The following is a 25,644-nucleotide window of genomic DNA, read 5'->3' as shown; positions in this document are numbered from 1 at the left end:
GGGCGTGCAGCTACACCGCTACTAGAGAAGAACCTCAGATGCTGAGGAAGAAGGGAATTCGTGTGGTGCAAGGAGAGGTTCAAGGAGCACAGGACTAAGGCCTGCTCCGAAAGTCGCATCTGTTGCATAAAGGCTATTTCTACCCCAGGAGCTATTTCCAGTTAAGAAGGCATTAATATCAGCCACTCCATGTCCCTGTGTTAACAGCATCAATTCATGCCACATTAAAACACTTTCTTGGCACAATTTATTTTTTCTGACCCAAACAAATAAGCCATTAGCGAGTCATTAACAATATTCTACCCTAAATTGTCAGTTGAACAGCCCTGTAAAAACATTTTTAGTTTAAAAACAAAACTGTGCATGCTGTTGATATTAAAACTGCAGTTACTCTTTCAGGAGTACCAGCTGTTTTGTTGCAAAGCATTTTCAATGTACTAATCTGTACAGTAAAGACAAAAACTCAATCGAAGGCAGTAGATGGCTGTGTTAGGTGCCACTCAACGGCTCGGTGACTGAATTTCTTGTACACTTCCAGATACAATATTCAAGCCCTTTTGAGAGTTTGGTTCAGGCTGATCAGCACAGAGTAAGCAAGTATTGTACATTCGTCTCTAAGTTGAAGTGAATTGAACTGGTGTAATTTGGGCTCAATTCCAGACACTCTGTTTCAAGCTACTTCTGGAATAATGCCTCAGCTTTTTCTTCTGCGTGGTTTTCCATGTCAACAATCACTGGCACTGCTTTTGGCCTTGCTACTCCACACTGATGAAAGCAAGAACAAGTAAAAGGAACAGAATAGGATCTTAAAATGAACAGCTTCTTGCCAAACCAGCAAAGATACCATTCCCCCCTGTCCCGGGCTCCATGGATATTTGTATCAGATTTTCATATTGTGAGCGCTTCTCGGGAAGAGAGAAAAACTCTGGAACAGTGAGTATTTATTAGAATATTCTTTTGTTAAATAAGGGGGGGGGGGGGGGAAAAAAAAGGAAAAAAAAAAAAAAAAAGGAAAAAAAAAAGAGAAAAAAAAAAGAGTACTGCAGATTTAATTTCACATCTTGGCTCTGCTCTGACAAAGGAGAAGTCGCTGAACTCCGCAACTTCTTCTTGTCCCAAGCCAGGGATTAATTAATGCCCCTCCCAAAACTTGTACCTGTCCCAACCCACCCCTCCCACCCCCAGTCCCAACCCTTCCCCTTTTATTCCCCAACTAGACAACACTGTTGGCAAATCAAGACAGCATGAAACTTACATCAATAAAAACAACAAAAAAAGTAATGTGAAGTGTGCCAACGCATCAGGGACGCTATCCTATTGAACAATGGACTCCTCCACCTAACAATCCTGCTCAGAGTCAGCTGTACCTTTCACAGAGGGAGAGTTTACACATTTCGAGCATGCTCCATGGTGCAACCCTAAGTGCTGCACAACCACAGGACAAGAGACTGAACACCTGAATTCTTCCCCCCCCCCCCCCTCACCCCAGGACTTGTTTGCAGGGATACAGGTGGTTACCCAGCCAAGGGTTCGTGCAGTAACACTCAGTAAATACAACCCGACGCTTTAGCACAAGTTACAGGTATCCAGTTCACGTGGTATAAGGCATGTGGACAAGAGGAGACACCAGCGGGATGCAGCAGGATCAGCAGGACAGCATTGGTGATTGACGCTCCAGTTTGTCAGGCTTTGACCCCACTCTGGATCCCTACCACAGACAATGAATTCAGTTTCTATCGTAGCATCTCTGAGGCTATTCATTTTGTTTTGGCCAAGTGTTGAAAGACCAACTCCTTTTTGTTTCATTTTGATGCAAATGCAGAGACATTGGCAGAAGCTGGAGGAGAAGCAACGGAGCAGCAGGGATGTCTGCAGGTGATGAAAACTCTGCCCTCAACTTCAAGTGTCACTGCACTGAATGGGGAGATACCGAATGGGGAGTAAACTGGCCCAGCCACCAGCACTGTCACAGAACGTGGAGTTTTTAAGAAACAAGAACAAAAGGCAAACAGATTCATTCCAAACCCTTCCTGCAGGAGCAGCCCAGGATTAAACCAAATTCCTGAAGAATTAAAACGTTAGATTCTCCATCTAAGAAAAAAAAGAAGTTTATACATATGCGCTGCAAGTGACCCCCCCACAGGTCTGAACAGCACCTGACAGTACAGACTAAGACTTAGAAGAGTTGATCTCACATTTGAAGTCTTTTAATTAAAAAACAACAACAAAAAAAAACCAAAACAACCCCAAAAAAGAAGTGGCTATGGCTGGGCTGACACAAACGGGACACTCAGAACACAAGGCAGAGGCCAGACTGGCAGCCTCGCTCGCCAGGCCATGGAAGCAGTGTGACGGGAAAGAAAGGGGCACTTCATGCACAAAATGTATTTTACAAAATACAGATCCCAGAAAAAGCCAAAAAAAAAAAAAAAAAGCCAACAAAAAGGAAAAAAAAAAATAAAAAATAAATCCCACCTTGCGCTAAATTGCAGCACTCTCACCACTTGCTGTGCCACAGGCTGCTGCTGCCCATGCCTGGCTTGAGAGAGGAGGCATGTGAAAAAGGGGACGGGGAAGGGAAATCCATGTTTCAGTCTGTTTCTCAGAACCTCTCTCACAGGGACCTCTTCAGTCATCTGATGTCAGGCACAGAGCTCTCAGAGTATGTCGTGGTCATGACAGGAGTGCCATTGTTTGCCAAACAACCTTGCCTCAAGGTTTCGAAATAAGAGGCCTGCACTGGTTTATGATACTGCAGAACTTTTATGGCATCTTCAATCTTAAACCATTCCCTTTTCCTTCCTGTTGGGAAAAGAAAAATCAGGAGGTGGAGTCAAACAAAGTTACACTTTCTATGTTTAAACAGTACTGTGAACAGCTTTCAGCCGTTATCACGTGCACCAATAAGGCAAGAACCATTCCACTGTGCAGCAAAGTGTCAGTGCAAAAGATACTGGGAAATTTTTCCTCATTTTTCCAGATTTTTTCCCCCATTTTTCCAGACTACTCTGGGCACCGCCTCCCAACACTACACTGACGGCTCCTCTGTCCCCATGCTAGGTATTCCTTTAGGGCAGTACATCCACCGTGCAAACAAACTGGCCTTGTGTTTCCTAATTTAAACCCCCCACACTTATTTCCTACTTCCCTAATTTCTCTTCAAGTCAGATACTCATTTTAAGACAATCCACAACAACACACACCAACCACCACTCAATTCCTATCCATCTGCAAGCTAACCTCAGTTTTTGGTGGACATCACTCATTTCTTACTCTTTCAGTATCTGAAGGGGGCCTATAAGGATGCTGAGGAGGGACTCTTCATTAGGGATTGTAGTGACAGGACAAGGGGTAACGGGTTAAAACTTAAACAGGGGAAGTTTAGATTGGATCTAAGGAGGAAATTCTTTCCTGTTAGTGTGGTGAGGCACTGGAATGGGTTGCCCAGGGAGGCTGTGAATGCTCCATCCCTGGCGGTGTTCAAGGCCAGGTTGGATAAAGCCTTGAGTGACATGGTTTAGTGTGAGGTGTCTCTGCTCATAGCAGGAGGGTTCGAAGTGGATGATCTTAAGGTCCTTTCCAACCCGAACTATTCCATGATTCTATGATTCTGTAGAAACTCTTCCATACACAGCACGATGAAAGTGAGGGTACAGACACTACAGCGCTACCCACAACCCTCACGTGGAACAGCATCACTTGCATTTGGGAATCTGATTCAGAGGAAAAGAGTTCAAAAAGATAACAGGGAATGATTAATCCATGCTGCCCACATGTATTTTCTTTTAGCCTTAGAAAGGACACCTTTTCATGCTCTTTGCTTAGTATCTTGAAGCCCAAGAATTAGACACATAACTGCTGTCGAGGCAGCTGTACAGCTGAATTGACTTCTCCTGGGTCACAGGGGTTACAAAAGCATCAATCTGACCACAGGTTTTTTCCCCAAGCAACCAAAGGATACACCACTATAACTTTTCTTGACTGTTCTCACAAGGATTGCAGCTCCCAGAGTGTTTTGTCTGCATCAAAGCAGTTAATGCTAGCAAGCACAAAGAGCTTACCAATATTGACAGAGTCCTCCCAGTCTTCCAACACTTCTGTGACGATAAGTACGTAAACATATGTCCTGTGTTTCCTGTCCCGATTCTAGAAGGCAAAAGGGAGAAAGAGAAAGGACAAAGCTACCAAGGGAAAAAAGGCAGGAGGGCACGTAGTGACTACAAGGTGCGAGCTGCCTTGGGATGATGCTGTGGTACCTTATTGCAGCTGCTCTCACACTGCAGCTCGTTCTTTGCCATTCAAAACTGTTGTGTTTAAATGAGGTTCTGAAAGTAATTAACAGGGATTGCTGCCAAAAAGTCTAGCTCCTAATGTGTAAGGCAGTATAAGGTGGACGGATACCACACTGCAGGCGTCTATCTGCAACAGGTTGGGCAATGGGTGACAGTGGAAGGACACCGCTCCCAGCTGCTCCATAGCACTGAAACATTCCCTGTTTCACTGGCTTATCACCAGCGGCTGCAACTGAAGTGGAAACTGCAGATGATGGGATCAGCATCCATGTCTATGTAATGGGGAATTTTCAGTTATCCAGCTTACTTCACAGCATGCGAGGAAGTGAGTTGTACTCCAAGACAACTGTTTTTTTTGCATCAATATTTCACAGCCTCAGTGGTCTGAAACTTACCTCAAAAATTCCCACTAATCTTCCTAACGTCCCTTTCACTCCAGCCTATGAAAAGTTCAAAGAGAAAGAAACATGCTTTAACAACATACAGATACATATGTCAGTACACATTTCCTTACTTGTTGTGCAGGAGCAGTTCCCTTAGGGCAGGAAGCAAACGCAGTAAATTCCTGTTAATCCTAAAACAACACGATCCCAAGAAAAAGGACAGAAGTGTAGAACCAACTCCAACCATGCAAGAATTCCCAGGAATTTTCTCTTCTTTTTCTATATTCAAACTATTTTTAATTCAATGTGGAGAAAAAGAAAGTTCTACGATTACTTACTAACTGCACACCAATACACTCTGAATGACCAGAATCAGCCCTGAAGTTTATTATAGCCTAAGCATGGATGCAATTTGCTTTGGGGTTCAGCAGTTCTACGCCTTTAAAATGAAAATACCTTTGAAGCATGTATAAGGCATCCATTTACACCATCAAAGCAACACAACAGCTACAAGGTATTTCAGGGGTGTCCTGCACGCAGTTGAAGCAAGCCAATATAAACACAAAATACTTGCAGTGTTGGAATGTGGCCTCCACAACAGCAGCAAGACTATTTTGGATGTAACACAAAACACAGACGCACACTGAAAGAAGACTTCTGAGCACAGACACAAATCAAGAGAAGATCTAAGCAACAGTTTTGTCTTCTGTTTGCGTATGACCAAAGACCTACCCACTTAACCTCGTTTTCTGTCAGTTGTTATACATCTACTCACCACTGTGGCTCAGTCGCCTTCTCAAAGGGCTGTTTCTCATCTCTGCTCCCTGACGCTGCACCATGCATGTGTGCAAAATGCTCTCCCACTCTTTGCCACCAGACCCCTCCTTTTTCCCCCCACTAATTTACATTCCCCTCTTTTTCCAGCTGTAAATGGTTGGAACTCAATGCTACAGGCAAGGTGAGCTTTTGCTCCAATACTTAACTGGTCTAGACGAACACAGACAGTCTGTCATACAACCCAGCTGTGTCTGGAAGGTAAATTCATCTGCCACAGCTGATGGCAGAACTGCTCCAAGAGAAAAGGACTTGTGGCTTCCCTTTCTACAAGCATTCCTAGAAATCTAGAATCCCTTCTGTAACATGCTCCTTGACCCCTGCTTCTAGGAAAGAGCTTTTCAACTGAATCATTGTGTTGGTTTTGGACACAAAATTTATTGTCTCATCAGTATTTGTGACATCCCGCTCTGCCCATAGGTGCAGCGCTGCCTGTGAACCACCAGGCTATTTCTGGAGTCAAACAGCAATTCCATGAAGGTCAGCGTTCGCACGTATGCGCGCCCCAGAGCGCCCGGGACAGCGCTGGCGCTGACCTTTGTGGGTGAGCAGTTCCATCTCATCCGCACGGCTGCTGCTGCTGCTGCTGCTGCTAACCTGGGCTTATCGCTCTCAGAAGTGAGCTGGAAGGCAAATTCTTCAAATGAATTTCATTCAAAGGACTCCTCAGACAGCGGGGCTTTTTGTTCTTGATGTTTTCAAGCAGCCATCTCAATGAGCCGGAGGAACACACAGCTTCCACCTCCACAAACACATATACACATACATTAAAAGGTGAAACGTGATGAAATGTTAAAGGTTAGTAACTGTCTTAAGCCGATCCTCTTCACTTATTCCTGGGGAAGGCTATTGAATTTCTGCTCTCCTTACTTACCTGTAAAGGCACTGAATCAAAAGGCAGGGATGTTGTGGTGATGGTTTAGTGAATTCTCAAGCCTGACTAGAAACAAATTTATCTCCAGGCAACTAGCCAGCCTTGAAACTGAGCATGGATACTGCACAAACAACCTCCCAAGCTGTTTATTCCCAGCTCTAAAACCGTGCTTGAAGTAACACAGGCAGGTGAGGAGCCCTTCTTTTTGTTCTGGTTAAACAGAGAGGTGATGGAAACAACACTCTCTCTACAAAGTAGGACCCCTCTCTGTTCTGCTAGGTCTTATTCATCCATAAAGGCACAAAAAGCAATGCCAAGACAAACATACACAGCAGGAAAACCACATTACATTGAATTATCACTTGGACAACTCAAACAAGTGCTAAGATTTTCTTCACATATGAATTTATCACATGCAGTAGTAAACGGCGACATAATTTAATGGTTTGATTCAAACAAATATTGGGCTGAATTTATAAAGAGAGTCCTTATCAAAGCCTGCAAAGCACATCAGCTGTTACATCCTGGGGTCCAATGGCTCTCATCCTATTTTACTGGCATAGTGGATTTTAAAGACAACATACACTATATCCAGCACAGACAGACTGGACTGTTACACACCTACTTTTGATAAAGCACTTTGTTCACACACAAATAGGAAAGTCACAGTCTCTGGACAACCACACACGCTGTTCAGAGGAACAAACGAAAATGGAAGTGCCATTGACCTTCTCACACAAGTTATCACCATTAAAGTTACTCAAGACATCCAAGAAAATGATCTACAGCTGCCAGGCTCCTCTTTGGGCCAGCTGCATACCTCTTGCTTTGCTACGGGCCAGCTCTTCAGCATCCTCCTGACTTCACTGCAGGAGAATGAGCATTTTCTTGACAAGTTCAAAGCACAGTCACAGGCTCACCCACGATTAAAGCTGGACCTAAAGCCTAATTTGCACCAGATGACTCAGGAATTTTCTCCTCATTAGTAAACGGATTGAGAATCCTCCACCCTCGTGGGATACAACAGCGTCTGGCAGAGACAGCCCAGTTTATTTGGGCACATGTTCCCCCACCAAGCACAGAGGCCATGCTGCAGTCCTCAGAATACACACATGTCCTAGGAGGATGCTATTAAATGTACCAACCAGCACCAACTGTTCTATCTGCAGGTGTGAGAGTAAAGCAAACCAGTCCATCCACAGCATCCCTCAGGAAGAGGCACATTCAGGTATAAAAAGAGGACAGACAGAGCTTGCAAAATGAGCTCCTCTTCCACAGATCCAAACCAGTTTCCAACATCCAAGATAGACCTCATTGGAGGAAAAGATAGACCTGGCACCCATGGCACAGTAACAGCCAGCTGATCCAAAACAGCACATGGCTTCAAACCACTGCCGCACGCCCAGAGGGGTGGGATGGGTGTTCAGGACAAGCAACAAGAATCTGGAGGAAATGAAGCTTTACTAGTTCTGCTGTTCATGGAACAACTTGTTTTAATAAAGAAAAATGACTGAAGACATCCAAGAACAGCAGGTTCAGGTTTCAAAGCTGAAAATAAGTTTGGGTCAGATGCAAAAAGCAGCCTGCAGCAACACCATCTGTTCCTAGGGACAGCTTTTATTTCCTTCCATCTGAGCTAAGGAAAATGTGGGTTGGAATTTCAGCTATTTTACTTTGCTCTATTCGGCTCAAAGCCTGCATCTACTACAGACTACTGCTGGGCAAGAGGACTGCGGTAAAACACCCAGATCTTTGCTCTAATACCTGCAGTACTGAAGGCAGTAAATCACACCCATGGAGCCTGCTAGCTCAGACAAGTCCTAAAGCCACCAATTACAGACCTGCCAGGCAAATTTTCTTGCTGTCTCTACTGCATTTCAGGGAGGCCTATAATTATTAATCCAATTCTTTACTGCATTACAACCAATATATGCTTTTACATTTGGGAAATAGAAATGAATTACCATAACAGAGCAAAGAACTTTAAGATGCTGCACCCATTTTTATGAAGTTCAAGTACAGGATAACAGCCAGGAGTGAATTCAGACCACTATTAGCTCTGTATTACTAAATCTAGGAGGAGCACACCACCATCATCTCAGTCATTTATCTATGGTCTTTGCAATATTAACAAGAAATACCTTCCTATTTTAGCACTGACAGCCACCAATATTCATATTCTAAATCACTAACAAAATACATGAAATGGAAAAGAGTATTTATAAAGCATGCTTAGGAGGGGTAAAGAAGAGATCTCACAACCAGATCAAAGTACTATCATGACGGGCTACATTTCATATTGGCATCAACTGCCTGTTTGATCACAGAACTTATCTGGCTTTTGATTCCCATGAAGAAAGCATGACTAACACTCCCGTAATTTTATAGAAGTTGACATTTACTAAGTACTTAAAGGTCAGGATGTGAAAGATGCTGTAAGTGCAAAATGAAACGTCTTTGGGTTTAACAGATGAGTGTGGAGGCTTTTTTCAAAGTCACTCTATAATAAGTGCAATTTAAGGCATCTATTTCTAAAACACGTTCTTCACCAGTGGCTCACACCCATAAAAAAACCCTTATTCCTAACATGAAACTGATTTTGGGGGAGAGAATGCAACAGCATTAAAAAATCCAAGAGTGAAGAAGCAAAACATGTGCTACACTGGCAGTAATGCCTGGTTTAGAAGGGCCCACGGTTCTAGAAGGTAACCTTAGAACATACCCGGAGCTTCCAGCTGTGCAAGACTGACCACATCACTTTCAACAACCCGTCAGAAACAAACCTGGCTTTATTCTGCTCTCACTCAGAGCCAGCGTGCTTGTCTACTGCCATTTAGCTTAGAAACAATGCCCAAGAATCCAAGTCACTTCGGATTTTATGCCAACAACAGCAAGACAAGTGTCGGTACCTGTCTACTTTAATACTTCTGCTGTGGAGATTAATATAGATAAGGACTACATCAAACTAGGACAAGGACTTCTGACTCAAAGTGGGACAGAGCGATCACAGGTTCCACTCAGAATCAGTATTTCATTTTCATCTTAAAAAATTTGGAAGAGGGAAACATCAGCTTTCTTTATATGACAATTATTCCAGCAATAACATGGATACACTCAAATACGCACACGGTAACACAGGAACAGTGAATGCACAAGTTGAAAACCTTAGTTTAGGGAAGCATTTTAAAAAGAAAATGCATACCACGCAAAGAAGAATGAATTGAGAAAACCCAGCCTATTGTCATCGTCAAAGACCACAAGCAACTGAAAGGGTAATGAGTCTATACAGCTCGTCCAACTGTCTCTTATTAAAAACTGGAAAAGGCATACCAAAGTCAGTGAAAGAAAGCCCACAGATTCCTTCCACAACTTTGGACCAGCATGCAAAACACCTTCTTTTAGGATAAAAATTCCTTTGTTTTCACTGACACATAGCAAACTGGATTTTCCCTCTGCCAACACAAGCAGCAGTCTCCTCCTGCTCAGCTAACCTCTTGTTCCTGTGCAAGTGACAGATACGCCTGTCCCAGGAGAGAAGCAAAGACATCAAACCTACTGGGGATCAGCCTCGGCTACAGATACCTGAAAAGCCAAATTCACATGAAAGGATAAGCAAGGATTCCCAGCTAGCATGCACACCAGTTACCCAGCAGTCTTCTAAAACACCTCCTTGGCCAAATGAATAGCACAAGCCGAGGAACTGGCTGCACAAGTCCCTTACAGCATTACAGCTGTAATACAACAAACACTCCTGTCCACATGCACATCCCTGAGCTTAAGACAGCTGTCTACACTATAATTTTGTGTGTGGATTGTAAGCAGTGTCCTGGAACACAAAGCTATTTGAGGAAGGCCCTGCACCCCTCCGAGCCAGGCTGTGCTCCCTGCCTCTGCCAGCAGCCTCCCCGTTAAGCTGTACAAGTGCTCAAGTCATGTCCCACACGTGACAGGCTGCCATTCTGCAGCCCACTTTCAGGAAAGCCTTTCCTGTAACAGCATCCCACAGCTCCATTTCACATTCCCACCTGACTAGGTGCCGCTGAGGTTAGCAGCTGGGGCCATCCTGCGCTTTTGGAGCTCTCCCTGTTTACCGCGTGCGGAGCGGCAGGCAGCAGATAGGTGCTTCGCTGGGAATGACTCAACCCTGCCAGGCTGCCACGGTTTGAATTACACTCTCATTCGGCACCGGTCCACGTGAGCCAGGGAACACCAGCTGAGCGAGAGGGGATTATCTCAGCCAGCCCAAACCAGTTTCTCCACTGCAGACTGAGCCCATGCCAAGGCCTCCTTTCAGCCACCGCTGTCATGGAAAGAGAGCGATGCTTCCAAGGGGAGGGGAGGGTTGATACACATTTCTTTGGAGGATTTGAAAGGCAAAGCCATGCATCTCCTGAATGAACCCTTGACTTCTGTACCAAATAGCTTTATTATTAGTAATGATTCGGTGGTAAAGCAGGAGTCTGAAGCTAAAAATGTTCCTACTGTTCTGGTTCAACTCACTTTGGCTTGTAACTTGTTTGTAAGATTGCCAAGCTACTGAAAAAGCAGGAGCCGTGTTATAGGCTGGAAACAAAACTTGCAAGCAGCAATCTCCAATACTAAGAGGGACCTAAAGACACTTAAAATAAAACCCCAAAGCAACTTCTGACTCTGTAATCTTTCATATCTTTCTGAGAAACTGCTGCATTATAAAAACATCCAAAGAGAAACACGCAACTCAGGAACTGCCACATTAGATTAGTCCAAAGGCCCAAGCATTTTGTTAGGCAGCAGGAGGTACTTGCAAATACTTCAGAGAAAACCCTTCATATACCAGACAGTTGAATAAAGCCACCATTGCAGAAGCTTTCTCCCATCAATTAGCTCTTGACTTCTGTTCTGCAGCACAAAGATTTATAACCCTCTTGAAAGCATTTTTAATCCTACCTTATATAATTGTGAACCTACTTGGTCGTCCAGATATAATCTTTTCATAGTTTCTGAATTCAAGCATGTCTCCAATTTGCTAATATTCAGAAGAGACATCTAAAGACATGTTTTACACACAAGGCACTCAGCTGCCATTTGCTGCCTTCAAATTCCCTATGAAGAATAAGATTGTTCTTCCAGCTTTAAGAGAAAAATACCCCTTCCCCATACAGACAATTGATCTGTGTTTATCTCCTTTCTGAAATGGCTTCAGGTAAAAAAATACCCCAAACCATGAAGACATTAGGAATTTTGGCTACCTTCTACCTAAGTATTACAGAGCCCCACAAAAGCACAGCTGTGTTTTAAAGTCCTCTTAAGAAACCATTCTTCATAGAGAGAAAACAAAACTGAGAACCTCCCATCCACACACTCACCTCTTCACAGACCTCCCGCACCGCAGCCACGTTGGGCTCCTCCTCGGGCTCCATGCCACCCCCAGGGACGATCCATCGGTCAGGATGACGACTACTGCTCACCAGCAGCACCTGCGGGGAGCAGAGCACAGCAACGTGAGAACTCCAGCACCCGCCTGGGGAGGAGGAGTTGCTTTTCCTTCCCTCACATCTCCAAACAGCACCAAGTCCTTGAGAACACTCTGCTCTTCCCAAGGCAACCTCCTGAGCCCCTCTCAGGCAGCTGTGCAAACCTCATTATCAGTGACACCTCGGCACTCCAACACTCTCAATTATTTCTGCCATTACCTCCCCACCGCTCCAACGTGTCGCAGAATAAATTATGCCTCCGCATACCAGAACGATTTGCTGTTTAATACAGCATCACAGCACTTACAGTGGAAGGGTTTGCTACTCAAAGTCACTGCTCAAGTCTTGACAGCCTGGGATACACACCATGCAACGGCACAAGATGGTACAGAAGCTGCTCAGCACCTTCTCCCTTCGCAGAGGTACCTTCATTTGATTTCATTGGTACCTTTGGCCTTGACTGCCTCTGCAGTTACGCTCGTGACACACACAAGCCAGGTAACTGCCCACTGAAACATTTATGTGCAGTTTGTTTTATTGTTTTAACAGAGATCTTCAACTTCCCTGTTTGCCTCTTCTTCTGCAGCAGGCACCAGGGTTCAGCTCTGTAGTTTTGTTTTAGATGGGGCTGTTCAGTGAGATAAAAACAAAATACAACCCTACATGAAACCACTGCATAGGAGGAAAGACTTCTTTGAATCAGCTTCAACAGCTCTTCATAAGCTTGCTTTGTGGCAGTTGTCCTTGAAACACATTTCATTCCAGTGTAATTCTGCTCTGTACAAGCTCACTTTTTGTTCTGTCGTCTTCTAGGAACAAAAACCCCAGCAATCTCAACCAGCTACAAGTTTTCCCCAAAGAACATCGAGGCACTGTGCTTATTAAATCTACTTGAAACACATCCACGAGTAGAGATGGAAACTAAAAACAAATACCAGTTTTCAGCTCTCTGAACAAAGCTGGTTCATTAGAGTCATCATGCTATACTTCATAATTTCACTGGCACAAAGCTTAGAGGCAAAGCGACTTGCTTCAGAAACTTTCCAACATACCAGTCCAATTAGGTTACAGGCCAGCTGTAACAGCTTCAGACATTTCCAAGTTAGACTGTGCAAGATACTCAAATCCCAGGCTTTGCTGCGTCTATGTTGATCTACCAGTAGGATAGGAACAGATTTGCACTCATTACCACGAGGAAACCTACTAAAGAGCTCAAAATCAAACTTGTGATTTGAAACCAAGCACAGGATTTCCAGGGTTTCCCAGTTCTTTTATCTTTCGAAGTCTCAGCTGCCACCTGACCACCACCAATGTGATCTTCCTTCTCCAGGCCACCCAGACCAGGCTCAGCGCAGGGGAAAGAGGACCACAGACTATAACACACAAGGGTGAGGAAGCAAGGGGCACTGACCAATGGCTCCCAAACCAGGACTAGCAAAGCTGAAGGCAGAAACTGAAGAGGGTTCACAACAAACATTTTGGCAACTGCTGGTCTAACCTTTCCTAAGCCTGGAACTGAACTCAGTGTTCTCGAGTGTCAGCACTCCTCTCATCAGCAATTTTCTATGAATCTCATCAACAATAATGTCTCAAAGCCTCCTCTTCCTGCTTCAGTCAGACCCTGCACCTGAACCTGCAATGCGTAAAGAAGCATCATTTACCAAACACCACCTTTTCAATCCCTGAGCACTCCCCAGCCTATTGAACCGAGGCAAATGCACACTAGAAATGAGTTAAGCTGAATGAGCCATCTTAACTCTGCAGTTTCCTAATGGAGATGCTCACTACCTGGTGTACGCTCTGGCTTAGGTTGCAATGGAGAAGCATTTACTTTATAGTAACATCCCATAGTATTTAGCCTTCCAAAGACAGAATTCCTTTCCCCCAACCATCCAATCCACATGAAACATGATCAACAGCCATGCCTGAAGAGGGAATGGAAACTATGCATCCTCAGAGCCCTCACGGCTCAACCAGCAGCCGGGTGCCATGGGCTGGACTTCCTTTGTCCTGACCCATTACCAGAAGAGCTTCCACTGGGATTCCTCACTTCAGCAGGTGACCCTGAGGACAAAGTTAAAAGAATAGCAACTGACATTTCTCGTATGTTTTACTGTTGGATAAAGAAGCATCATCTTTGTCATTTCCGATTTCAGAGTTCCAGCTTGAATTAAAAGAACCAAGAGAAAAAGATGTGGAGAAACTGCAGAAAAAGACCACAGCACAATTCATAACCACTGAACTCCTGCCACCTTCCACTTGTGAGAAAAAGCATCTGCTAAGAAAATCCCTGCACAAAGACTTGTACAGGAAAGCCTGCTGGACTGCTCGGCCTGAGACAATGCTTTAGCAACACACCAGTAGGAACTCTGAGGTGTAAACAACAGTTTTAGGCAAAGTAAATTAACTTCAGCTGCTCTGGCAGTTGAGCATTTTCTGAATAGAATTAACATGAACAACCCCCAGTGGGAAGGAAAAACCTGTCATTCTCACACTTCTATGTAATCAGACTATTTCCTGTTTAATAAAAAGGAAATCCCATCAAGAGAGAGCAGGAAACATGCCCTACGAGGTCATTCTTTTAAAACAACTTTAAACAGGATATTGCTACCAATGAGCTCTCCCAAGACAAAGGGGCCTAGTTCCCAGGGTCTTCCTTTCAGTGCTCTTTAAAAAGGGGTGCACAGCGTTCCCCTTTTTCCAGTCACTGGGACTTCACCTGACTGCCATCACTTCAGGTATCATGGAGAGTGGATGGCAACGACATCAGCCAATTCCCTAAGGACTCTGGGATGCATCTCATCGGGTCCCATAGACTCACGTATGTTCACGTTCCTCAGGTGGTCACAAACCTGCCCCCCTCACAAGGCAGCATCATTCAAACGTCTTACAAACTGCCCCCAAGGCAGTAAAATGAGATGTGCTGATAAACCAGCTCTCTCAGAAAGCCATTAGTATTTGGGGAACAGCCTAAATGCTGTCCCCAAGGGAAGAGTTGCATTCCCCTGCACAAACCTTTCCCCCCCAGCAGCTGAATGGGCAACCATAAAATACCTGGGGGAAGGAAAGATATCAGCTAAGCAGGTATAGAAGAGATGTTATAGCTTGTGTTGCTGCCACAGCCAAGCCAGAATTATCTGCTAAGTTCAGAACACAGGATATAGCATCAGGGTAACTTACACCAAAAAGACATAAAGCAGAGAATGGCAATTCTACATTCATTTTACAACATTATATGACAAAATCCCATGTATTCAATTGCTCAGTTAGACTGAAAATTTCCAATCCTCACAAACTTTACAAAATAAAGAGTACACTGTTTTCTAAAGGACCACCTTGTATGGCCTTGATATCTTCATTTTTGCTCATTAACTTCTTTATTACATTAAATTCCTGATTTGGATACAGGCTAAAGAAGAGATTTTAATCAAAACAGTCATAAAAAATACATCAAAAATGACACAACTTATTATTTTGCATCAGACCAAACACAAACCATTTTATTCTCTCGGCCTACGAGGGGTTTGGGGCAGATTTCGGAGCCAAGTCTTGCAGTCTTCTTGGAAAAGCATTTGCAGGTATCATGTCACCCAGCCAAGCTCTGTTTTCCAGGCTTTGAAAGCCAATGATGTCATTTCAAAGCAGGGAAATGAGCAACAGGAGCCTCTGTGGCAATGCACAAGGCAGCCCCGAAGCAGCTCTCACACAGGATCAAACAAGTAAGAGAAAGGTAAGAAAAACAAGCAAAGTTTGAAGCCTGCAGCAGGGGCTCCTAAACAGGGCTGGATCGTGGCCTCATGGTAAGCAACCTTCAAAGCAGCGCGCACACCCAACTCCAAACAGCTCCAGAGCTGCCCACCAACATCTCCCTAGGGGAGACAGGAAACATGCTGAGAGACCCAAGGCTGCCTGGGCCTCCACACGCAAACCTCGGCGCTCCATGGGAAAAGGGAATAGTGTTAGTCACTGGGTAAATCTGGGAGTCCCTGACACACAATGCTGTGAGCGACCTAATTCCTCACAACCCTTTGTATGCACATCAGTTGGTTTGGGTTATTTTTTTTTTCCCCCTCTTTCTTTTTCTCACCCAGAAATAATGGTGCTCTGCAAAGCAGAAACCAGGCAACCAGAATGAGGCGGAGACTTCATTCCCAGTTAACAGAACAGGGACTGAGGGATTCCCAGGTTCTTTCATGCTATGGTGGATTTAAACCACCACCACCACCCATAAATAAAACAGGAGTAGCTACGCTGTAAGGAACACGATTCCTAGAAAGAGGCTCCACAGCAAAGACAAAAGGGCTCCAGCATTATTAGATGGGCCACAAACGTTATTAGCAAATGAGCTGTGAATCTTCCAGGCTCCCAGGCAGAGCCAGTCCTACCCACACGTGCCAGCCTAAGGACAACCAAGCTGGCAGAGTCAGTAAGAAACAGAAGACAAGATGTTAAATGCATGGGGTTTGGGCCAGCCAGCATCCTGCTGCCAGAAGCCGATCTATAGCTACTGGCTACTGAAACAGCCTCTGCGCTTTCTTTCGTGCTTTCCATCAATATTAAGCCACAAAATGTATTTTGCATAGCGACTAAAGCACATTTCAACTCATTTCACACTCAGCATTATTTATCAGAACAGAAACTACAAGAAAATAAGGTCTCACAATACACCATAGTGAAACTGGGGGAGAAGATGGCTGACTCCAATGATTTTGGCCTGTACAATCTGTCTTTGTTTGAAAGTTTCAATTTAATAAGAGTCTCTGTATGCAGGAGTTTGGAACTGAGCAGAGCTGGAGACTCTGCAATTCACCCTATGACCAGGCAGGATATTGTAGCTGGTGCAGCTCTGTGTCCAGCATAATAAAGACCTTTCATGCTTTACTCTAAGTTAACAATCTCTAAGTTCTCACAATCCAAATACACCCTTACTGCTCTTAAGGCTGTTATATCTGACAAAACTGGGATCTCAATTTGACCACAACAAACCACTTTTTAACATTAAGAAGAGCATATGCTGACAAATTAGCTCAAGAGGAACAGGAGGGGAAAAGAGACACAGCAGTTAGCAAAGCCAGGCAAAAATTAATCTCATTTAACTGCAGAAACACAGCCTCAATTACAAGACAACAAAACAGGGACTTTGCCAAACTGCTAATGCAGGATGGTCGAAACACACAGGACAAGGTTTACAGGAGGGCTTCTCCCACCCTCTTGCTATTCAGGGCACGTTACAGAGTTAGCACATAGTAGTAACAAGTACAGCCTGTGGTCAGCAAGCTTTCAACACGACAATACCTTTAGCTAAGACAAGAATATGCACAACCTCAAGAGCAGGCCACAAAGAAACCTTTTCCTGACCATTACAGCACATCCTCATAGAACACATTTCCTTAGACTATGGTTACTTCCACATGGCACAATGCGATCTAACTTGCAGCATGGTACCTAGAAACCAGAGGCTGGGAATTAATGGCAACAGCTAGAAGGGGAAAGTATTTGTGCTACAGAACTCGACCAAAGTAAAGCACAAGTTTGAAACAGGAATAAGAGGTGAACTGGAAGAAGTTCAAGTCATTTCAAGTGTTTTGATTGCACCTACAATACTGTAACCATAGAGGAAAAATAGATTTAGGCTGCTACTTAGAATAACAAATCATAAATCATCATGTGCTGCACTGGCTTCAAAATACCACAGTCATATTGCTGCTATTACAGTTTTCTTGTGACTTTAAGAGTGACTGTTTAATCTCACTGAAGAACACAATCCGGACTCCTCTCCCTCCATCAGAATTATGTTTTAGATAACCACAACCATTATCTGCAACATGCCTTTCACAGCAGGGCCAGGACAGAGAAAACAGCTGAAATGCCTGAACCAGCAGCCACTTGTTTCAGAAGCAAAGGGCTGATAAGGAGGCACTCCCAGTGAAAGACCCCAACCCCAGCAGCCTGTTTCTGCTTGTCAGAGTCAGTTTGTTGACCGCTCGGTACTTACACACCTCATCCAGGCAGACTCCTTCCAGAAGGGATGCCTGCTTCTAAACTGCCTTGTTTAATAAGGAGGGGGATATCACAAAATTAGTATTTAGGCCTTTGACACAGACCAAATGAATCTGGATGTCAGCAGCTGCACATGTATACACTTACAGGTTTGATGTCCCTGCCCGTGGCAGGGAGGTTGGAACTGGATGATCTTAAGGTCCTTTCCAACCCAAACCATTTGATGATTCTATGAGTAACAAGTCCTATGCATAAAATAAACCACGCAGAAACCCTACAGCCATGCAAACTTGAGAAGCTTTTCAGATGCAAGTAGTTAATTCTATGCCTAACATCAATACATGTTATTTACACAAGAAAAAGTAACCACCCAAGTCAATATAAATTAAAATAACATTCAAACCATCTGAAGCATCTTAAGAGAAAAAAACCCTACCCAGTAGGTAATTGTATCCCTCTGAACTTCACATTAACATGAAATGTCTGAGAACAGAGTTAGTGTGTGTTAACCACTGCACAACAAAGCCACAGAGACACATACTGCTATGTCAACGTGCACAAAATGTGGAAGGTCCTGACTGGTCTGGGCAGTCAGTGTCTGGGGTGGACTGAAAACAACTACTGCTTAAAGAAACTGAGCACCTGCTTCCCAACTGCTGGGTAGTACATACAGCCCCTGAACACTGATGTCTACAGTTCATAAGGTAGAGGTAAGAGCTTCTTCGCTTCGTTCTGTCCAATTTTAGTGCACAACCACACATAGAGGTATGTGCAAACCAGAAGAGACTTTCCTTGTCTCAAAAAAAATAAGGATAAAGTTCAACCTCATCATCATTTTCCTTCAACTGAGAAGGGAAAGAGCTGCTTCTCCAGAACTTGAGACCCCATCCCTGGATAAATGAGGTTGTCTGGCTGCAGTACCTGCTGGTACACCCCAACTGCTTGTACCTGCCTCCTCACTCCAGCAGCACATCCGAGCGGTGCCGAGATGAACCCTGTCAGGGAACCAAGCATACGATTAAACACACCAAGCCAAAACGCACAGCCACTAAAGAGGGGAGACAGAACACAGAGTGAGGAAGAGAAGGCTGCATGGAGACCTCAGAGCAGCCTTCCAGTATCTGAAGGGGGCCTATAGGGATGCTGGGGAGGGACTCTTCATTAGGGACTGTAGTGATAGGACAAGGGGTAACGGGTTCAAACTTAAACAGGGGAAGTTTGGATCTAAGGAGGAAATTCTTTCCTGTTAGGGTGGTGAGGCACTGGAATGGGTTGCCCAGGGAAGCTGTGAATGTTCCATCCCTGGCAGTGTTCAAGGCCAAGCTGGACGAAGCCTTGGGTGAGATGGTTTAGTGTGAGGTGTCCCTGCCCATGGCAGGGGGGTTGGAACTGGATGATCTTGAGGTCCTTTCCAACCCGAACTATTCTATGATTCTATGAAAGGTGGGAAAATAAGTTACAGCCTCTGGTCAGGCAATAAATGGATCTGAGTTGAAGCTGTCAAAGATGCATTCTTCAGAGGAGAAGAGGCAGCAGCCACCATTGCTGGGTCCATCTCATCAAAGCAGGGCTGCAGCAGACTCCCTTCTCTTTCCATATTCAACACTTGCTTGAGTTGTGGCAGAACAAAACTGCCTCAGTTCTTCAGTTTCACAACAGCTTACAGAGCTTCCAGGAAATTAAGTGAAAGTTTAACAATTTGCATCCTCCCCCAGTTTGGGAAAGTACAAGAGACCATGGAAGTGCTTCTAAAATTGTTTATTCATGGAAAAGCTAAACCCTTTTTAAGATGAAAGCTAGAGGTTTATGCTCTTGCAGGTCGAGAAACCTTGCTACAGGCACAGCTGAGAGGGACTGGAGAAGCACAAGCAAGAGAAACATTTACTGGCCTATATCCTACTGTACTGGCCTATATCCTACTGGAGATGTGGTAATGTGTTAGCAACAGACAGGGAGAACTTTAATTGGGTTTCCACCACAACCCTTTTATGTAGCTGAAGGGAACACACAGAGTCAAGCCAAGCTATAAGAACAGAGACTGTAAGGCTATATTCCATGGAAGGTTCAATGACCACACGATGTGGGCTCCCTTTATACCCCAACACTGAAGTACTCCAAGTGGGCTTAGCTATTGTTCTTTTTATATTGGAGCAAACGCACAAAGGATGGCCAGGAACACTGTTGTGATCATCCCTGTGTGTCTACAGTCAAAAGTTGAGAACTGCTGTATTACATCTCAGCTTGCTTTAAAACTGACCCAGCAGAAGCAAGAAGAAAAGGGTTCGTTTGCATTCAAATTACCTTCCCCAACAGAGGCTGTGGGGCTACATAAATGTAGCTTTGATGAGCGTGCTGGCCCTCGGCAGACCCTGTGTGAAAGTTCTGTTTTCTCCTCTCAATTTAGATTTCATTCACAATTAAGAAAAGATGACCAACCCCGGATCCTATTCTTTCCAAAGCATTTCCTCCAAAAAAAGTCTTTATAAATACCAGTTGTTAATGAGCAGCTTGGCCTTTCACCAGATACAATGCAGGCATGCTTAAACCTGTAGCTGGACCAGTGCGGGACTTAAAGCCAAACGGTTCCTTTTGATTTATTTTGAAGTATAAAGCAGAGATGCTGCCACTGAGCAGGCTTCCATCTGCTTCTTAATAGTAAGACATCAGTGAAATTTTCTGGCACATTTCCTCAGCGAAACAGCTGGTCTACACATAAAAAATATACTTGTGTTATTTAAAAATAACACCATAATAGCAATACTGAGAGGCACTGACACCACACGCAGTAAGAGGAGTGATTTCGGAGGTAACACAAGCCTGGGATCTCTTGATCTGCACGTTCTCCTTCCCCACTGCTGCAGAAGCAGCAAATATCAAGGGAGTTTCTCCTAAAAGATGAAAATAGCAGGATCCTGCCGTTCGGTTGCCAAAAGGGCCTTTGAAGTCTGTTCACACTCTGAATGGATCCTGCTGCTTCCCCTGTTCTCCCTCCTGCCCAAAGAGGCACCAACCACACTGCAGCGCCTTTGCTGTTTAGGAAACAACACAGATGCAGATTTTTTCCACACAGGCCAATTAAGAGACGTACTTTTTTTTGCTCTATTTGAGATCCACGTTTAAATGAACTCTCCCTGTACTGCTTTTTAAAGGAATATTGTCACAAAGACACCTTTTCAGCCAATGTTTGGTCTTCCAGAAACGTTCCAGAGCTTCTTTCATCATGCCCAAAAGTAGTAGCTTCCAAACTCAATACAGGGAAAATGTGCAACCTTCCAGCAGCATAAGGAAAAACTAAAGCACTTCAAAACTAAAAAAGAATCAAAGTAAGCATTATTATGTTAAGAACCTTTCTTTGCAAATGTAACGTCTAACCAAAGACGTGCTGGTTTAGCAATCTCCACTGGTTGCTGAGATTGGAAAGGAAATGAAATCTATGAACTGAAAGTTAGGGGGTAAACACCTAAAAAGAAAGAGCCTGCTCTGGAAAAGGAAACAGGATTCTTCTTATTTCTTCTTGTTCTTTTGAAATTATCTCATTAAGGAACTAATTCAGGGTTGAAAAAGGGAGAAAACTTGTGTGGTTTTAAATTCATAGCAGGAAATGAAGAAGAAACTCAAGAGTTCAGCTCTACTATTCTTTGAGTGCTTAAAAGTAACCAGAAACAGCCAGTCCTAGGAAAAAAATACCACTTTAATACAGCAAGTTTAAATTATTTATCAAAGCATGCCTTTTCTATTTATTTTTTTAACAGAAAGCTTTTACTAGATCTGTAACTAACATACTCTGGGTTTGGTTCCCCCCCCCTTTTCAAACAGATCTCAATTTCTATTTAAACAGAAGTAATCAATAATAACATGTCAGTGGCACCAAAAAAAGTTATTATTCTCCAAGAGGAAAAAAAAAAACAACCAACCAAGAAATCTTTTCAGATATGCTGAAGTGTATCATTAAATGTGTACAGGCAACACCTTTCTTGTCATTGAAAAAGAGCAAGTAGCAGTAAGATTAAACAAGTAGACTTCTCTTGACTTAAAGTTTAACTAAGTGCCAACAAATGAAAAGAAAGCTAAGAAATAATGATAAATGAATAAAACCCAAGGTTTCCTGCTTGCTGATGTCAATAGCATAACTCAAATGGCTTCTCAACCTTTTGACCAAGATCAAGAGCAGTATCTGCGAATGGAGCCCATTCAGCGTGACTCCATCATCACGTTCTGAAACGCATCTGCTCAAAAAGTCCACTCTGTGAGATGAGAACACAGGATGCAGTTTCAGCTCTGCATTAAACACACAGAGACCCTACAGAAATATGGTGTTTGGAAGGCTGCGAGATGTCTTCAGGAGGCCACTTCAAACTCAAACAAAACTGTCATTCATTGCTTCACCATTTCTGTGGCTCCCTCACAAAGAAGCACATCATGCATGTGGGACATCAATCTACATTCCACACTGCACCACTTACAAAGCAGTTAATGCTCCTTCCTGTGTCACAGGACAGCTCACCACACCACCTGATGATCTGGGGGGATCAAAGACAAGGCCAAACATTAACACTGAGCAAAGCTCAAGGGAGATAAAGATGCTCAAGAGCCTCCATGGCTCTTTGGAATGAGTTTACTTTTCCTTCTTCAACCATCTTGGCTCAGTACTGTGAAACCACCACGTTAACAAACCTTTGCATCACCAACACCATAAGGGCCACCAGTTCCATTGCCCAGGAGATGCAAGAGACCATGGGGTAAGTTAGAGCCCGTGTGATGTTGTAAAATAAAGAGTGACCACCAGTCAAAGGCTGACTGCATCGAGTGGCCATTAAAATTACATTTCTAGCTTCACCCATACTGCAATCAAACACGGCCAAGCATCTAACTCTTGAGAAGAACTGCCACATTGGCCTTACAAACTGTGTAAAACCCCCATCAGGAAACTCAGATGCCTGCAAACACCCATGCTGGTTAAGCCCAGTATCCTTACAACACAATTATGCTCTTCTCCATAGTTTGTTCAAAGAACCACAAATGTCCTGAAGGTCAGTGGGAAGGGACCAGCTATAAGAACACTGCACCCAAACACAGTGTTTTCACTTCAGACCATTGATACTTGAAATGTTGACACGCTTCACCATGACAGCACAGCTCCAAAGGGTTTGTCAAGCCTCCTTCCTCACGTTAAATAGTAACCCGCCAGTATGGTAATTTACTTCCCTGCAGTGAAGTGTGTGCATTCCCTTCCGATTTCCTGTAGCTACAAATATGATAATCAGGAGAACAAAGGCTTTAACACAGCCGCTCAGTGAAATGAAGCACACCTGACTCCAGAAGAAGCATGGCCATGAGCCCTCCGTGCCCACGCTAAGAGGATATCAAACCAAGGATAGTGAAACACAGCACATCCAAGCAAAGTTTCTCTTTTTAACTCCACGGGCAACACAACATCTTAGCAACACAGCTGCTCTCAAACGAACCAATCCACCTTTAATTCCCACTTCCTCCCAAGCCTCTCTGGACAGCAACTTCTGGCACTCCATCAGTCCCCTTTTATCCCAGTTTCTTTTTATAAATCCAAGGTCAGGTTTCCTCTCCCATCTCATGTGATGTGCTGGACTGAAGTGCTGCCAGCGTGGTCGGTCCACTCCGCTGCCAAACCCCATCCCGTGCCACAGCGCTCCTTACCAGACTGTTCCACCACCCCACCGCACAGCGCCTTTCACTGAGCATTCTTCTCGTGTTTAGAGGAGAGAAATGAAGAAGCAAAGGAAACACCAACTTTTACAGCAACGCCTCATGTCAACCCTAAAGGAGAACAGCCCCGCTGCGGCCCCCATCCCAGCCCCGGCCCTCACCTCCTCCTCGCTCTCGCTGCGGAAGCACAGGCAGGCCGCCCGCTTCTTGTAGCCGTCCCCATCGTAGGTGCGCGTCTGGTTGGACTTGAGCTTCATCATCCTCCGCTCCGAGGGGCGGCGGGGTCGGGCCGGAGCGCGGCGAGGCCCGCGGCCTAGAGGGCGAGGGCGGGCAGGACCCGCCGGGGCTCCCGCGAGGGGCGGGCGGGGAAAGACGGGGAGAGGAGGGGGGGGGGGGGGGGCACGGAAGGGGGCGCCGCCTCCCCGCGACAGTCTCTGTCTCGGTCTCGCTCTGTCTCCCGCAGCCGGGAGCCGCCCGCTACGCGCTGCCGCCTTTCGCCCGCCTCATCCCTCCCTTCACTTCCAGCCGCTCCGCCGCCGCTGCCAGCGCTCCGGCCACCGCCGACGACGACCGCGACGCCATCTTGGGGCACGCTACGCAAACGGCGTAGAGGCGCCGGGCGGGGGAGGTGGCGGCTAGCCCCTGCTGCTTCGCGGTGCGCCCGCCACGCAGACGGCGCAACCCGGCTTCCAGAATCGCTCCCCCCCCCCCCTCCCGCCCCGCGCAGACGGCGCCACCACGCCTCCACCTCGACGCGAGCCCTCTGCGCCAGCGGCGCAGGCCGCCTTCGAGAATAAGACGGCTGCTCGTAAGCCGGCGGGCGGCTGCGTGCTGGGCGCCCTGGCAGTTACGCAAAAGGCGCCGGGGCAAGGCCGGCTCCCGGAGTCCGCCGCGCACATGGCTCCGCTTTGACAGCGGCGCTACGCAAAGAGCGCAGACGCCGGGAAGGGAAGAATGCCCATCTTGCGCAAGGCGGGGGGGGCGGTTTACGCCAGTGGCGGAGCGCGGTTACGGGGGTCTCATTGTACCCCGCGGCAGGAGCGGAGCGGAAGGGACGGGAAGGGACAGGACACGGCGGGGCAGCCCCCGGGCTCCGCACCCCGCAGCCGCTCCTCTGCACCGAGCCTCATGGGGAGGGAGCTCACTCGCATGCACCCCCAGCACCGCAGGCACTCCCAGGTCCCACGGCCGAGCAGCCAGGATCAGCATCGCCCCGCTGCAGACACCGCACTCAGGGCTCAGCACCAGGCCGAGGGGTGCCACAGCCGCAGCTCCGTGTGCTCCCCCAGCAGGAAAACCCTGGCCAAGGAGAGCGTGTCCCTGAAGAGCATTTGCCCGGTGCTGATTTGGCTTCAGCATCCTCCACTGCACAACAGAGACAGACACGGAGGGTAGGGCTTGGAGCCTTTGTAATCTTCTGACTCCGTACAGGGTGGAACACAAAGGTCTGGATCCCACTGGAGGCTCCATCTGGAAAGGAGGTGCCATGGACCAGCCGTGCCCCTCGGCCCCATCAGCTCAGGTGGCTGAACACTTCACAAGCTTTGCGAGGATGAGGACAGGCTCCGCTCCCTACCCCACACCAGCAGGTTCAGAGACTGGTAGATTAAAGCTGTGGAGGTAATACTTTCCTTGTGGAAGTCTATTTAGGCTGGGGTTCTTCACCACAAAACAAAAGCCATTTTTACCTGCTTGTTTGGATCTTCCCTTTAATAAGTCAAATATTCTGTTAGAAAGTAGGTGGCATTTCATACCGACCACCACACACTGGAATACTCCAAGTAATGTGAAATAGTTGCCTACTTTTCCATGAGGCTAAACGTTTTGCTTAACACATCACTGCTTCCCAAACAGAATCACAACTCTAAATGAATACTAGCAAGTGTAAACGTTACTGCTATACAGGAGGATGAACTAGTAAGAAACAAACTCCCCCAGAAAGAAATAAATCCCATGCCCACCACTTCCCTCATCCCAAACCAGGGCTGGAACAAACTCTCTTCCCCCTGGGTTCACATCTAGGATATTATACCATTTACCAGGCTACAGAGACCCATTCCTAGCATCAGCCCATCATTAGCCAGCGAGTGACACCTGCTGGTGGGCAGCGCACTGCAGGGCGCCTG

General features: G+C 45.6%; 1 protein-coding gene across 2 annotated transcripts; it reads right to left on the bottom strand.

Moving 5' to 3' along the window:
• Nucleotides 1-230: 230 nt before the first annotated feature.
• Nucleotides 231-24,203, bottom strand: NUDT3 (nudix hydrolase 3). Of its 2 annotated transcripts, XM_062605624.1 has the most exons (5): nt 23,680-24,182; nt 11,729-11,839; nt 4,688-4,732; nt 4,062-4,146; nt 231-2,802 (listed from the first exon to the last, which is right to left on the bottom strand). In XM_062605624.1, exons 1-5 carry the CDS (start codon nt 23,776-23,778, stop codon nt 2,633-2,635), a joined length of 510 nt encoding a protein of 169 aa, XP_062461608.1. In that variant the 5' UTR covers nt 23,779-24,182; the 3' UTR covers nt 231-2,632. The 2 variants fall into 2 exon arrangements, with proteins under 2 accessions (XP_062461608.1, XP_062461609.1); XM_062605625.1 differs by lacking the exon at nt 4,688-4,732 and having other exon boundaries at nt 23,680-24,203.
• Between the last annotated feature and the right edge of the window lie 1,441 nt (nt 24,204-25,644).

This window comes from Pezoporus occidentalis, unplaced genomic scaffold (genome assembly GCF_034315485.1).
Source record: "Pezoporus occidentalis ecotype Australia unplaced genomic scaffold, CSIRO_AGI_Poc_V1 ctg92, whole genome shotgun sequence".
Classification (NCBI taxonomy): Eukaryota; Metazoa; Chordata; class Aves; order Psittaciformes; family Psittacidae; genus Pezoporus; species Pezoporus occidentalis.
The sequence above is the reverse complement of the archived record's forward strand: the minus strand, read 5'-3'. Positions and strand labels throughout refer to the sequence as shown.